The sequence below is a fragment of the Corvus hawaiiensis genome, chromosome 24 (genome assembly GCF_020740725.1).
Source record: "Corvus hawaiiensis isolate bCorHaw1 chromosome 24, bCorHaw1.pri.cur, whole genome shotgun sequence".
Lineage (NCBI taxonomy): Eukaryota > Metazoa > Chordata > Aves > Passeriformes > Corvidae > Corvus > Corvus hawaiiensis.
In genome coordinates this window covers 4,824,172-4,838,566 of record NC_063236.1, presented here as the reverse complement: position 1 = coordinate 4,838,566, position 14,395 = coordinate 4,824,172, and the positions used below count along the sequence as shown (strand labels likewise).

General features: G+C 46.1%; 1 protein-coding gene across 4 annotated transcripts; it reads right to left on the bottom strand.

Annotated features, from left to right (window-relative positions):
- Window positions 1-1,550: 1,550 nt before the first annotated feature.
- Window positions 1,551-13,545, bottom strand: LRIF1 (ligand dependent nuclear receptor interacting factor 1). 4 transcript variants are annotated; one of them, XM_048328182.1, is made up of 5 exons: window positions 13,465-13,545; window positions 9,504-9,579; window positions 5,906-7,427; window positions 4,249-4,527; window positions 1,551-3,036 (listed from the first exon to the last, which is right to left on the bottom strand). In XM_048328182.1, exons 3-5 carry the CDS (start codon window positions 7,412-7,414, stop codon window positions 2,575-2,577), a joined length of 2,250 nt encoding a protein of 749 aa, XP_048184139.1. In that variant the 5' UTR covers window positions 7,415-7,427; window positions 9,504-9,579; window positions 13,465-13,545; the 3' UTR covers window positions 1,551-2,574. The 4 variants fall into 4 exon arrangements, with proteins under 4 accessions (XP_048184139.1, XP_048184140.1, XP_048184138.1 ...); XM_048328183.1 differs by having other exon boundaries at window positions 13,415-13,501; XM_048328181.1 differs by lacking the exon at window positions 9,504-9,579 and having other exon boundaries at window positions 13,465-13,535.
- Between the last annotated feature and the right edge of the window lie 850 nt (window positions 13,546-14,395).

Genomic DNA, 14,395 nt, shown 5'->3' with positions numbered 1-14,395 from the left:
CATCTCTACAAAGAACCAGGCAAATGGACCACTTTGTTAGGGTAAAAGAGGTTCTGAGAGAAAGAAGATGGTGTATTGTAGAATGTCAGTGCTGGAATCCTCCAGTGCAATGAGAGGATAAGAGAACTTGGCTTCCTTATTTTTTTGAAGATCATTGGAAAATAGAGGAAAGACATTTGTTAGAGGACAGTAAGTGAGCAAAGCCTGTTGGAAGAGTATCCACCAGGTGACTGCAGCAGCAGACACAAGGTTGCCTCCATCTACTTCCTGATTCCCACCTCATCCTTTCAGGTGGGATGGAGTCAATGTCCTTCAAGCAGCCCCATGTCATGCTGTGTTTGGGATTTTGAGGAGACTGCAGATCACACCCCCATGGTTTGAGGAGAGTTCCCACAACATCCAGGTTTTCTCCTTCTCTCACTGTGCACCCCCCAGCAGGCTTGGGATGGACAGGACGTCGGGAATGGACAGGAAGTCGGGAATGGACAGGAAGCTGGGAACAGACACAGCCTGGACAGTCCTCCCAGACTGACCAAAGGGATATTCCATGGCACAGGAGGCCATGCTCAGCAAAGAAAAGCTTTATGGCAGCAGGAGGATGGAGGGACGTTTCTGGTCACAGTGTTTGTCTTCAAGCGAACGCTGCACACAGAGACCCCGGGAAGGGCCGATCTTCTGCACTGCCAGGACGTGGTGACCAAATCCTGATTCTGCTTTTTGCGCAAGCAGCTTTTGCTTGACCTGTTAAACTGCCTTGTTCTCCACCCGCGATGCCATCCTTCCACTTTCCCCCATCCCGCAGGAGGGCAGTGATTGGGTGGGTGGGTGTCTGGGACCTGGCCAAGGTCAATTCTGTCACAAAACACCCATTCCATACAAGGTGAGCCCATGGATACCCACAGTACCACCCTGACCTGCTTGTTCCACCACACTTCCCTCCTACCGAGCAATCTCAGTCACTGCAGAGTTTATTTCCATGATTCACCTTCTCTCCTCACCCACCTGCAGCTGGTCCATCACCTTGGTCTAGGCCAAGCTCTCCCCATCCCTGGCAGTGTCCAAGGCCAGGTTGGACAAGGCTTGGAGAAACCTGGGATAGTGGAAGGTGGCCCTGCCCCTGGCAGGGAGTGGAATGGGATGAGCTTTAAGGTCCCTTTACACCCCAATCCCTTCTCTGAATATGTGACTTTTCAGAGCAGGAATTTCCTTTTTCTTACCTTATAAAAACCCCTCCTGCCTCTTCAATCCCCTGGAATTTTTCACACTGTCAAAACTTACATAATTAAGGAATATGGGACTGAGACAGTCAAAGCTCCCCAAGAAACATCCATCCTCCACCAAAACCCTACAGATAAACTGGGCATCCATGGGATAATAAATGAAAACTCTGCAGATGAAAATTTGATTAAAATGAAACAAAATAAGAATAAAACCAGAAATAAGGACAGTAACAAACAACCTCCCATGAACACAAATCCCCAGCGGAGCTCTGCTGGGGCTGGTGATGTTTAACATAAACATCAACAAACAAGAACAAAACAATGTCAAACTCTGCTGGCAAAAAAAGTTATTAATTGGTGGAAGGGAAACTGAAAAACTGCAGAAGGAACCTGCAAGGATCAGAGACATGAACAACAGAGGGCAAGGAAAGGTGTCCCTACAGATACAACAGAGCATGGTGGGAAAACACACAAAAAGTTCTACAAAAATTAGGATGTAAAGACAGTCTGAGGGCACATCCCCTCCTACAAGGCAAACTAAGGTACCATCAACTGATGGTGGCAAGAGACATGTTCAAACAACAACAAATTAAAAGACACTCATTAAGGATTGTTAAAGATACCACCCAGGGATAAACAAGTCTTTTAGCTTCAAGAAATTATTATTAACAGAATTCTGTTTAAAAAAATACATCCCACCCTTCCAAAAGAACCCCACAACCACATTTCCACATTGCACAGCTGGCCATGGCCTTATAAAGGCTCACAATAATGACAGGGAGAGCCATGAATCCAAACTGTCACAGGGCTCCTCCTGCCTCTGTCCTCACATCTGCAAAAGGTTTCGTATAAATATCTGCATTGTTACTGCCTAAAGTCTAATTCCCAGATCCTTTAAATAGCATTTATTAACCACTGACTGTTGACCTTTTCTGAAAATTGACAGTTTTCAGGAATTCATCAAAATTCTCATGCACATGAGGAAAACAAACAAAAAAGTATCCACAGCTGGGGTTTGCAATTTGCATTCGGGTTCTAAGAGCCAGGCCATGGAATTCCAAAGGGGAAAGTTTATTTGCTAAGACTAATACAGAACCCCTCTATTCATCATATGGGGAATGTGCTGGTAAAAATGCCCTTGGTCTGTGCTCTTGGATCGTGTCCCAGAAGTAGAATTTGATGGTCCAAGTTTCTTATTTCTGGCATTTAACAAAAACCTAGAGTTCTCTAAATACACACATACTTAAACTTCACCTAGTTCTTCCATCTACCAGAAATATTCATTTAAGCAAGGGATTTCCTCTTGAAGTCACTGAAGAGGTGATGCACGAGGTTGGGATCCCCGGGGCGGGGTTCAGCTCTGCTGCATTTCCCGACGCATTTCCTCCAGCGCCGCCTCCCGCTCCCGCAGGAGCTGCTTCAGCCGCTTGATCTTTTCATCCCGTATTGTCTCATCCAGGTCCGGGGGAGCCACAGGGAAGGCATCATCTCGGAAAGAACCTTCCAGAACCGAAGTATCCTCTTCAGAAGTCACTAAAACTGAAATCCCTGGCTGGGTAGTGTCACTGTACCTGGGGAACGTGTCCTGCTCTGAGTCCCTCCCTCGGGATGCTCCAGCGGAGCTGGTGGGAACACTTGGCTCTGGTGAGGCTGGGGGAGGTGAAACACTCCTGTTAAGTGCACTGGAACCTGAGCTGGTGATCTCTAAACTGAGACTTGTGGCTGATTTGATCGAGGTTCTCCTTCTCTTGCCACTGTCCAACAACGGTGAGGATTTCCTTTTCCTAGTCAAATCCTCTTCCAGATCCACAATTATCTGCACAGTCAGAAACAGACAAAATTCACTTCTGTTAAACTGGGCATCAGCTACTTTATAACACCAAGTTCTCTAAGCACAAATTACGAGTTATTTGTTGCAAGCTTTTTAGAATTACTGCCCGGAAGAAGTTTCCTTCAGCAAAAGAACAAAGATATTTCTGCATTTGATATTTTTCTAGTAAAGATTCCCAGTTAACAATTCCAGAACACTGAATTCCCTCCTTAGTCAACACTGCATGTCTGCCTTTCCTGGGCATGTCCATCATCGCCTGTGGCTGTTTAAGTTAACACTACTGCAAGACAAAACCTTTCTAATTTGATGGGAAAATTCAGTGTAGAAGAATTCTTCATGTCTACATTTCCAAAAACATCAATCTGAGAAGTAATGTCCACTATCAGATTCAATTCCTCCCAGATGTTTTATTATTTGAATCATAGAATCACATCCTGGTTTGAGCTGGAAGGGACCTTAAATCCCATTCCATTCCACCCCCTGCCATGGGCAAGGACACCTCCCACAAGACCAGGTTGCTCCAAGCTCCATCCAACCTGGCCTTGGACACTTGGGATGGATGGGTTAAAGCTAATGTGAATGTCAACAGCAGCCATGGATCTGCCCAATTATTAGCACTGAATTAGTAAAACCTGAGAAAGTCTTTGACTGAGTTGAGTAGAATCACATAGAAGAAAATGTGGCTGAAAAGAAATACTTGGATGGATAAAATCCTTTCCATGCATTAACATGAAAGTTCTTCCTTCCAGAAGTACCCAACCAATGACAAAGTTCAAACCAACATTTGTAATTTTAAAGATTGGACAGATCTACAAGTAAATTTCTTTTAACAAACCCATTCCTCTGCCTGTACCCCCTGCACTGCTGGACAAACACAACCATCTGCAGAGGGTTAAATATAAATCAGGATACCAAGGTCTGGTCCCTATTCCAACTAGGACCATCACCACCAGCAGGGACAGTTTTCTCCAAAGAATTTGTTGTTCAAGTTTCCTCTAGAACCCAAAAATGAGGATAAAAACTCCTAGATGGTGCTCGAATCATACAGAAATCTCAAACAAGTTCTCACAGAGATCCCAACAGCTCCTGACTCTCCTGGTGAATCCAGAGGTGGGAGGCTCCAAACACCCCCAGCTCTGCACTGACTGAACATACACTGCTTTCTGAGTGTGTTTAGCACTGAAAAATCCCAGATACCTTTTCCTCTTTAACACATTCCTGATGATGATTCGTTAGTTCCACATCCAATGAGGATGAACTGCAAGAACCATTTTTCCTTTCCAAGCTCTCACTGGAACAAACCCTTTCTTCTGGATTCTCACAGACGGCCCTTAACGGTATTCTTGTAAGGTAAACTCTCTCCTCCTTAAAGAGACCAAATTTTTTCCTTAATTCCAAGTATTGTTTCCAGTGTGGGTGCTCTTGGTGTTTGATTTGAATAACCTTTCCCGGTGAATCCATCTTTTGACATTGGATCTGAAATACAGAAGCAGTGAGAGAGCCATCAATCACTCTCTCACTCTCTCTCTCTACATATAAATAGATAAAATATATTAATATACAAGAAATAGGTACTAGAAAGACAGGTGAACATTTATTTTGTCTGCCATTCTCCAAGAGCTACATTTAACACAGGTAACATTTAACACAGATAAGCCAATTGTGATAAATTATACACAAATTATCATAGGTCTAACACTCGTTATTTAACACTCCAAGTACATTGTGGAACATCCAGAAAATGTCCAGGCCAACCAGCAACCACAAAAATAAAAGAAGCAACAAGAGAATCATCTGTTCTACCCCTTCAAATAGCAAAGAAAGAGGAGGGAAGAGCAGGCAGTGTCCTTACTCTGCAATCCAGGGGTTTGCAAATTTAGGGACAAGAGCACCAAATTTGCTGAGCTATTTCTCACCAAGGTTAAAGCAAATGCAAATGCTGACACTTGGCATCACACAGCACTGAGGAAAATAAATGGTATTTCAACCATTTTTCAGGTGAGGAACAATAAAAAAGCTAAGTCTTACAGTCTGTTGCAATAATTAAATGTCTAAAATTTGCAAAAATACACTTGGCTGACATTTCTGTTCTGCCTGGACAACACAAACAAGTTTCAGAATTATTTTTTTTCTCTGGAAACAAATTCATCCTGGCCTCTGGAGCTACTAAAAACGTGACCACCAATCCTGCATGGGGAGTTTGTGGGATTGGAGGCCTACAACTTCTAACAGATTTTCAACATTATGATCTTAAAAGAATATGTCAATGCAGCCACTAAGGATCTCAAGAGTTCCCTCTGCCTGACGTGGAGCCAGGAGTGAAGGAGGTGGATCCCTCCCCACCAGGGCAGGGGAGGAAGGAAACACAGCTCCTGCCTGTGGCTGTCAGAGCAAGTGGAGTCTGGAGCCGACAGTGCTACACCAGAGTTGTCTCTGGAGGACAAACTCTGCTCTTCCAACTTACTCTCCTCTTGTGAGATGCAAACTTGACTTTCTCTACCCTACATCACCCCTACAGCCCTAAGGTTGTGCTGTGAGCGTGTGGCATCAACATCCAAGAGCCCAAACCATGAACAGCCTCCCTGGAGTTCAGTTATTGCTCATCATTTATCTCAGGAGGAAATCAAAAGCTACCTTACCTCTGCCCCTTTCTTTTCTATGCATTTCTCACTTGCACAGTGCAAAATTATTAGGAAATAGGCCATTTATTGACTAGAACCAACCTTAGAGCTGCATTTCCAGGATACCTGGTTACAAAAATGTGTGAACTCATCAAGAGCCATTTTATCCACCTAAAACCAGGACCACAGAACCACTGACCAGACACTGGGGTGGCATGTTTATGATTTATTACCTTTGGCCAGTCTTCTCTGACAGCACATTCCTGCTTAGCCTGAGGTGACACAGGCCCTGCTGCCCTCGGGGAATGACTCAGGTCTTTGCCACTTTGCCACACACCTTCCTGCACCCCTACTGCTGCAACTGGGGTCGCTCCACTGCAAGAAACGCTCTTGGTGAAGGGCAAACTCTGTCTCTGCAAACTGGAATCCTGCTGACTAGCACTTGGTGTCAGCAGAGCTGCAGGTGTGGATTTTAAGTCATTTCTTAAGCCAACTGGTGATGAATTTTTGGAGACTGTACACGGTTTTGGGTCTTTCTGAGACAGCACCACTCCTTTGCTTTTTGACAACACCAGATTGACCACTTTACTGGTTATTTTATTGACTTCAGCAGAACCAATTCGCTTGGGTGTCTCCTTTTTAAGTGAAGCATCAGAAGAGGAAGATGTTTGTTTGTCAGCCTGGGCTGACAGAACATCAGAGCCTCTTTTGGTCAATAAATAGACTTTCCCATTGTACATGACCAGAGCATTATCTTTTAAAGGTGTGATTTTGGTTTGGCTTCCACCAGGACCGTTAGAACAGAGTGGCAAAATATTTGCAGGATTAACTTCTACATTCTTTGTGTCTGACAAAGTTTTCAGGATCTTGGAAGCGACATTATTTGAAGACTTTACAGGGATGAGACAAGCTGCTGAGAGCGGGGCAGTTTCTTGCACGATCCATTTCATGGGAGTTTGCTGGCACTGCTGCCCCTCGGATGGGACTGGCTCGGGAGAAGAACCAGATCCCTTTTGGGCAGCTGTCACTATCAGTGTCTTTGAAACTTCCGTGGCAGGTTTGGGGCAAAAGCTCTGCAAGTGCGTGGGCAGGACTTGGGAGGTTTTCACTGTGTTCACGGGTGACACGTAAATCACCGTCGGCGTTTTTGTACTGTCAGCCCCTCCAGACACGTTGGTGGCTGCAGCTGCCAGGATTTTTTGCTGTATTGAAGGTGGCAAAAGAGAGGCTGGGACAGATTTCACTTCTGCATCAGCTGGAATCTGGAGGTGGTGTCCAGAGGGCAGTGCTGGAGACCTGACAGTCACTGGGACGGGTTTGGTGTTCACCACCATGTAGGTTGTGCTGCTCTGGTGAGAGGAGCTCGTGATGGCCACGTTCTGCAAGGACACTCCATCCACGGACACACAGCTGCTCTGGCCGTTGGCAGCTGCACTTGGAATCGAGCTTTCCTTTTCAGAATCTGTCCTAACACTCTCCTGCTTGTCTAATGTCCTCGTAAGAATAATCTTTCCAGGATTAGGAGGCTGGAAAATAGGTATCTTAACAGATGAAGGCGCAGCAGTATTGCCAAGCTGTGTCTTAAAAGTAAGATGGACTGGGCTAGAAACATTTGCGTTAGAATTATTTGGCATGGCTGGAGACTGAACTACTGGCACAAAGCTTCCAGAAGTTTTAGAAATGGGAAGCAATTTCAGAAGGTTTTTTCCATCTGGTCCCGTTGTCTGAACGACTCGGTACATACAGCCTGCAATGCTTAACAAAGAAAAGGGAAAAGAGAGAAAAATGAAAGGCAGTGTAAGTGAACGAGCACAGGTACTTTAATTCATGAGCATCAGTGAACTCTACACCCAGGGCTGAAGCAGATTAACTCCTGGAAAATGCCTGAGTTAATTTTCAGGAGCTTCCTACTGACCTACCCAGGTTTCCATTTCAGACCATCTCAGACTGTCTGAAAATAGTGTCCAGCTTCTACACCCCAGAGTAGCAAGAAATGACATCTTTTTCAGATTAAAAGTAAGTTAAAAGACCCCAGAAAACACCTCACATTACCCTCCTCTTCCCCTCACAGGGCCTTTCATTCTGAAAATGAAACCACTACCTCCCAATTTCCCAGAGAAGCCTTATTTTCCCCTTTCCCATCTCCCTGTTACTATTTCTAACCCTCCTGAGTGCTATGAACTATGAATTTCAGGAAGGCTTCAGGAGAATACGGGCAGAGTAGCTGCATGGCAAGAGAGAAGCAGAAACTACTTCAGACACAACAAAGGAATTTGGAAACAGGATGTGTTTATTTTGTGGAAGAGGTGGCTCCTGTGCCTCCCTGGCACCTGCCTGGCCATTCTTGAGGCAGATACAGACCACAGAGGTGGTTCATCCTCAAAGAGATGGAAAACTCTCAAACGATACTGGGTTATAAACATTTTTGAGAACAGAAGTCTAAGTCTAGGAAGGAAAAGGCTTCAAAACCAAGGAGGAACACATGGAAACAGCACCAGGGACATCTGGAGAGAAAACAGAGATTTCTTGCAGGTGAAGGTAAGAACTCACCAAGAGACAGACAGATCTTGTCAAAACACAAGTTAGTTGTGACTGCTCCAAATGCCAAGATTTTTCGAGTCCATGGCAGGACAAAGAACCTCTCCCACTCCAGGGGAGTCTGCCCAATGCAGGCTCTTCTGCAAAGAACTCCTGGACTCTGAGCAGAACAATCTACTGCCCAAAGCACTGCAGAGACACGTGTGGGCAAACAAAGCTGCCCTCACTGAGAAAGAAGAGACCAAATCACTGGAAGTTGTGACAGCAGATCCAGAGCGATTAAAAAGCAGAGCTGCCAACTCCAGCTGGAGTCACCAAGAGCACCACGTCCATCCCATCGACTTCCTGTGTCAGTAAATGCTGTGAGACCACGGACATGGGAGCAGTTCCCAGTCCCACCGCGATGACATCAGGGCTGTGTTCTGCTTTCTGTCAGGTAGCTTTGAAATGGGCATTTTTTCTGTCTTTTTTGGGCTTCTGACTCAGCTTGGAGCAGGGCCCGAGCGCTCAGTCCTGCGTCCCAGCCCTGTGGCTGCTCAGGGGTCAGCCAGCCTTCGCTTCTCCCACCTGCTGGGAAGTCACAGGAGTGCTCTTCACTCCCAAAGCTGGGCGGTTCCTGCTGGGAGTCACATCCTCTGGGGGCTGACACAAACACCCCACTACTGTCTGCCCAACACACAAAGCCATCAGATACACAGAGCCCTCCTTGCTGTGACCTTGGAATTAACTCCCACCCCCAGTGTTTTGGTACAATGCCTCATTTCTGGGCACAAGGTATGAAAATGGAGATTTTTACATGAGGTATCAGTGCAGTGGGCAGGAAATTCTGCAGTATTTTTGGTTTTAAGGTACTGAAAATTAAAATATGGGCATTATACCACATGGTTCCTAATGGAAGCTGTCACAGGAGGGCTTATGAGCAAAATGGGAGTTGGATGTTTTGGCATCAGAAACGAGAGTTGAGATGGACTAGCACTGACAGGCAACAGTCTGACAGAAAACAGTTTTGCTTAAATGAAGAGGAAGTAGAAATATTTGTGTGTTTGAACATAACTAAAGCAGAGAAAAAAGACTTTTGGAGCACTTTAAACCTCCCAGCACTACTGACAATGCAAATGAGGAACAGCAGCAGCTCCTGGACTGTGCTTTGAATCTCTCAATACTTCTTTAATAACTCCATGGTCTACAGCCTCAACTTTGCTTCTATATATAAGAAGTAAAAGCAAATCCAGAAGGAATTTTTCAGCAAGTCCCACAAATGTGGAGCTGCTGAACAGAGAAACAGGCACTTACCTGCGCCCCAACTAACTACGGCTGCAAATTGGCACCAAGGGGCAGAAGAAACCTCCAAAGAGGCTCGTTCCTCCACCTGTCAAAGCAAGGGAACACTTCTAACTTTTGGGCAAGAGGAGGGGGAGCAGATCACAGGGAAAGGAAGCAAGAAAAACAGGGAGAGATGAGCTGAAGATATATTTGCATCAATATTTTTCTCTGCCAGTTTCCAGCGCTCACGTCCTCGTTCCCACCTGGAACCACCATTCACCTCCATCTTGACAGACTTAAAAACTGGTTTTGACTGTGCTACAAACAGGAACTTTAAAGTAGATTGGGGGAAAAAAGCACCAGTAAAAAATCTCATTTGCCTGAACTTCAGATCATTCTGCTTTCCATGATTACAGAAGGCAACTGCAGCTTTTTATCTCCATGAAAAAGTGCAAGACACCCCAAAATCATCATCTTCTGGGAAATAACATTCTTTAACTTGAAACTAATATCAGGTATTTACACATTGGGAGAATGACAAAAAGCTAAAGGATAGGCAAGAGAGAAGGAAAAGTCCAATGAGATACCAAGAAGTGGAATTCACCCAAATTGACTCAAACATCTTCGACTGAGGAGAGAAAGGAGCACTGCACGTTTCCAGCACTGTGAGTTAAAAAGGCTTCATTGCAGCAATTTCACATAAAGCTTTTCCGGGGTGATACAAAGAAATAACCACGAGGAAGCTTCATGTTACCAGAATAAAATAAAGCACTGTCTCCATACGTTTTTGAGGGATGAAGAGGAGAGGTAGAAGTTGTTTTACTTCAGTCTTCAGGTCACTGCTCTTTGAATTAATGAATCTTTAAGAATCTCTTAATCAGAATGAAAAAAACTCCCTCAGTATCCCCTTTTTTAGGGTGTGAGATTAATTTGGTTAAAGAACAGGTTAATTTCTTTTCCTAAAAAAAAATGACAACAGGAAATCTGTATCCTGCCAGGTTGTCCTTGGGAATTTCTCCCATCGTTACTGAAGTAGAGTTTTCTTTCTCCTCTTCACCTTCCTTCACTTCCCAACTCCATAAGAATAAACCTCCTCAAATCTCATATATGAGTGCTCAGAAATAATTGTGTTGTTACAATACTTTAGAAAGGCCTAAGGCAGATCCATGAACAAAACTTGAGACAAATAAGTTAATGGAAGAATTAAAAAATGGTGGACTGGTAGAAACCTTATTTAATATCACCAGAGAAATGGCCAAATTCAATAAAAACAACCAAATAAAATTCTGTGACATTCATAGAGGGATCTGTCAACCAGATGACATTTTTTGGACCCAAAAAGGAGATTTCTTTCAGTGAACAGTCTGTGTGCAGCAACACCAACACCTCCCTATGGATGTGGCATTAAGGAAGGTAGGAAAGCAGAGAGAACAGAAAGAAACTGGGAGATTTATTTCTTTACTTACTTATTTCAAGACAGAAAAATAATAAGAATAATCTACATTTCCTTCAGTTCACCAGAATTCCTGTTTTCTTGACCAGACACAGCAGTTTTACTGTCTAAACTTCTCTCACTGTTCATTACTTTCAGTGAGCAGCACAAACCACAAAATACCGAGTATTTAAACATTCACCTTCTGTCCTTTATGCTTCCATTAACAAAAACACCCTTGGAATATTTTCAGAAAATAGGAATACTTTTTTCTGCCAAATAAATTCATTCACCAAATGCAGTGCAACCACCAGCACAATTCCCACAGAAATCCTGACTGTGCCATTAAAAACCGCATCAGCAGAGATCAAAGAGACAGACTGCTCAATTTCCCTGCAAAGTCGTCAGAAGGAACAATCCCCCTCGGAAGAAATGAGCTACTTTTCCATCTGCCTTCACTCCCAACTGTTCCTTTAGGCACAACTTTCACCTACAAATGTGAGGAAATCACTAGGGACTATGGGCCACTCCAGAGAAGCAACAGAATTTATTTTAATGGGTTCAGTTGGATCCAGGGAGTGGCAAAGTAACAACTTCTTGTCAATTGGAAATGTGCACCCAGGAACAAAGTAAAATTAATTGATTGTAGTTGAGATATATTTATTTTATATAGCTGCATTCATTCTATGGATCATCTGAAAATTGTAATAAAATAATAATAGTAATGACAATACTAAATATATAGTAACATATAATCTAAATAATATACAATGATCATTGTTATTATCATTACCATCATCTAAAGGAAATCAAGAAATTGATGTTGAATTTGGAGGAATCCTGACCAGTATTTCAGTTCAAGCCATCTCTAATGACCTGAGGTTTTACCCTAAACCAGAAGCTTTCAATAACGGCAGAAAAACCACTTTCTGTTTGACAGTAATTGTTTCTGGGAACTCTTTCATCCACTGTGGAATATTCCCTGCCGTACAGATAGCTGTGGATGTGCAAACTGCCAGGAAACGCTCGCTGTGCTCTGTTCTGAACCACAGCTCTCCTGATCCGTGACAGGATCCTCCTCCAGCCACAAAACCTCTGGTGGAATCTGCGACCATCAAAAACACCCAACGGGGACCAGAACCACCCAACGGGGGTCAGAAATCACCCAACGGGGGTCAGAAATCACCCAACGGGGATACCACGGCAGCCCCGGGAATCAGAAATCACCCAAAACTCATCCCTGAGCACGCAGAGCACCCTGAGAACTCCAGAGAGCCAAGGAAAGGCATCGGGAGCCAAACCACGGCTGGAGCCGCGGGGCCCGCTGAGCTCCCGGCGCAAACCGGGGCTGGAGGCACGGAGAGGCAGCAGCCGCAGAATTCCCGGTACCGTCCCAGAGGGAGATCCCAGCACAGCCACGCCCGCGCGGTGCGATCCTAACGAGGGACCTGATGGGTAAAGCTGCCCCAGAGAGCCCGGGGAAGGGAACAGGGCTGGGGAAGGGTCTGGAGCCCCAGGAGCGGCTGAGGGAGCTGGGAAAGGGGCTCAGGCTGGAGCAAAGGAGGCTCAGGGGGGACCTTGTGGCTCTGCACAAGTCCCTGACAGGAGGGGGCAGCCGGGGGGGTCGGGCTCTGCTGCCAGGGAACAGGGACAGGAGAAGAGGGAACGGCCTCAGGCTGGGCCAGGGGAGGCTCAGGGTGGATTTAGGGAAAATTCCTTCATGGAAAGGGTGGCCAAGCACCGGCAAAGGCTTCCCAGGACAGAGTGGAAGCCATCTGTGGAAGTGTTCAAAAAATGAGTGGATGTGGCACGGGTTAGTGGCGAACACGGCAGTGCTGGGGCAATGGTTGCACTCAGTGACTTTTAAGGGTTTTTCCAAGGGAAATAATTCCACGACTGTGAAAGGTTCAATTCCTCTGATATCCCCACTCCCCGTTTCCCGGCTGCCTCCAGCACACCCCACCCTCACCGCGATGTGGCCGCAGCGACAACGAACACCAAGAGCCCCTGACACCAAAACACAACCAAAATACAGCCAAAATACAACCAAAACACAGCCAAAACACAACTGGCATCGAGCCGGAGACGGCACCGCACGTGGAGCGGGGCTGGAACCGCCCCCAGCCTGCTCAGCACCGCCTGGGATGGGAAAGGGAACAGGAGAGGAAAGGAGGGAGGGAGGGAGGGAGGGAGGAAGGGAAGGAAGGGAAGGAAGGAAAGGGAAGAAAGGGAAGGAAAAGGTGAAAGGAAAGGTGAGGCGTGGAAGGGGAAGGGGCAGGGAAGGGAATGGAAAGGAAGAGAAGGAACAAGGAAAGGAAGGGCTAGAAAGGGATGAGTAAGAAAGGGATGGGAAAGGAAGGGATAAGAAAGAAACGGAAAGGAAGGGAAGGAACAGGACGACGCCCTCCCCGCCGCCCCCCCGCCCGTCCCGCCGGGGCCGCCGCCGCCGCCCCCGCCCTCCCGTTTCCGCGCACGGGTCCCGGCAGGACGGGGAGCGGCGGGACCGTACCTGGCGGGGCGTCCCTGCGCGGCCGAACCCCCGGGCCCGCCCGTACTCACAACTGCGGCCGCTGCTCAGCGCTCCGGGACATGGCGGGGCGGCCCCACCGCGGCCCCGCGCGTCACTTCCGCCCGCCCCGCCCCCGCCGCCGCCGCTTCCGGCACGCCGCTTCCGGGAAGTGGCGCCGCCCGGCGGCCGCGAGCGGCACAGCGGGGGCGGCGCTTCCGGTGCGGGCGGAAACGGGCGGGGAGGGGCGGGGGGGGCACCGGGGGCACGGGGGGCACCGGGGGCACCGGGGGCACCGGTATCGCCCACAGGCACCCGCACCGCCCTGCTCCTGTGTGTGTGAACCGCGGGCTGGCCGCGGGACAGCACCGCTGAGGGCGGGAGGATATTTAAATAGGAAATTTGCATATGCAAATACGTGTTATAATATGGGCAAGGACAGGTGTGTGTCAGAGTGGGGTGAACGCACACACTCAGTGAGCTTTATATATTATATATAATATATGTAAAATAAATAACGAAATGTAATATATCATCTAATATTATAATGATTTAATAATATAATTAATGGTGATAAAATAATACATTGAAATGAAAGTGATCAATAATGACATAATAAAAAATAATAACAATTTATAATTACTATGCTCTTATATATTATATAATTTGTATTATAGATTACATAAAGCATATATATACATATAAAATATAATTTTGTATTCTATTCCACAGAGGTTCTGAGAAGGGGTACGTCAGCCTGCACAGACTACAGATATACATGTGTACATAGAAGGACGCTGTGTGAGGCTGGGGTTTTTATACACATATATATAAAATGATAGATCACATTCCAGTGTAGCAGCATGTACCCAACAGGAGGCAACAGCATGACTCTGTGGGGTGTAATACTAAAAATAAATACAAATAATACTCTGCATAACACACAGAACATGGCAGATATAAGCTGTCCTGGGGATTTTGTTG

Bases quoted from the DNA above. Each gene is read 5' to 3' on its own strand.
- LRIF1 (XM_048328181.1), bottom strand. From the start codon at position 13,496: ATGTCCCGGAGCGCTGAGCAGCGGCCGCAGTT. The intron at 4,528-5,905 runs GTAATAAATCAT...TCTGTATTTCAG, and splicing joins TCAGAGAAGACTGGCCAAAG to ATCCAATGTCAAAAGATGGA. The intron at 3,037-4,248 runs GTATCTGGGATT...CTGACTGTGCAG, and splicing joins AATGTGTTAAAGAGGAAAAG to ATAATTGTGGATCTGGAAGA.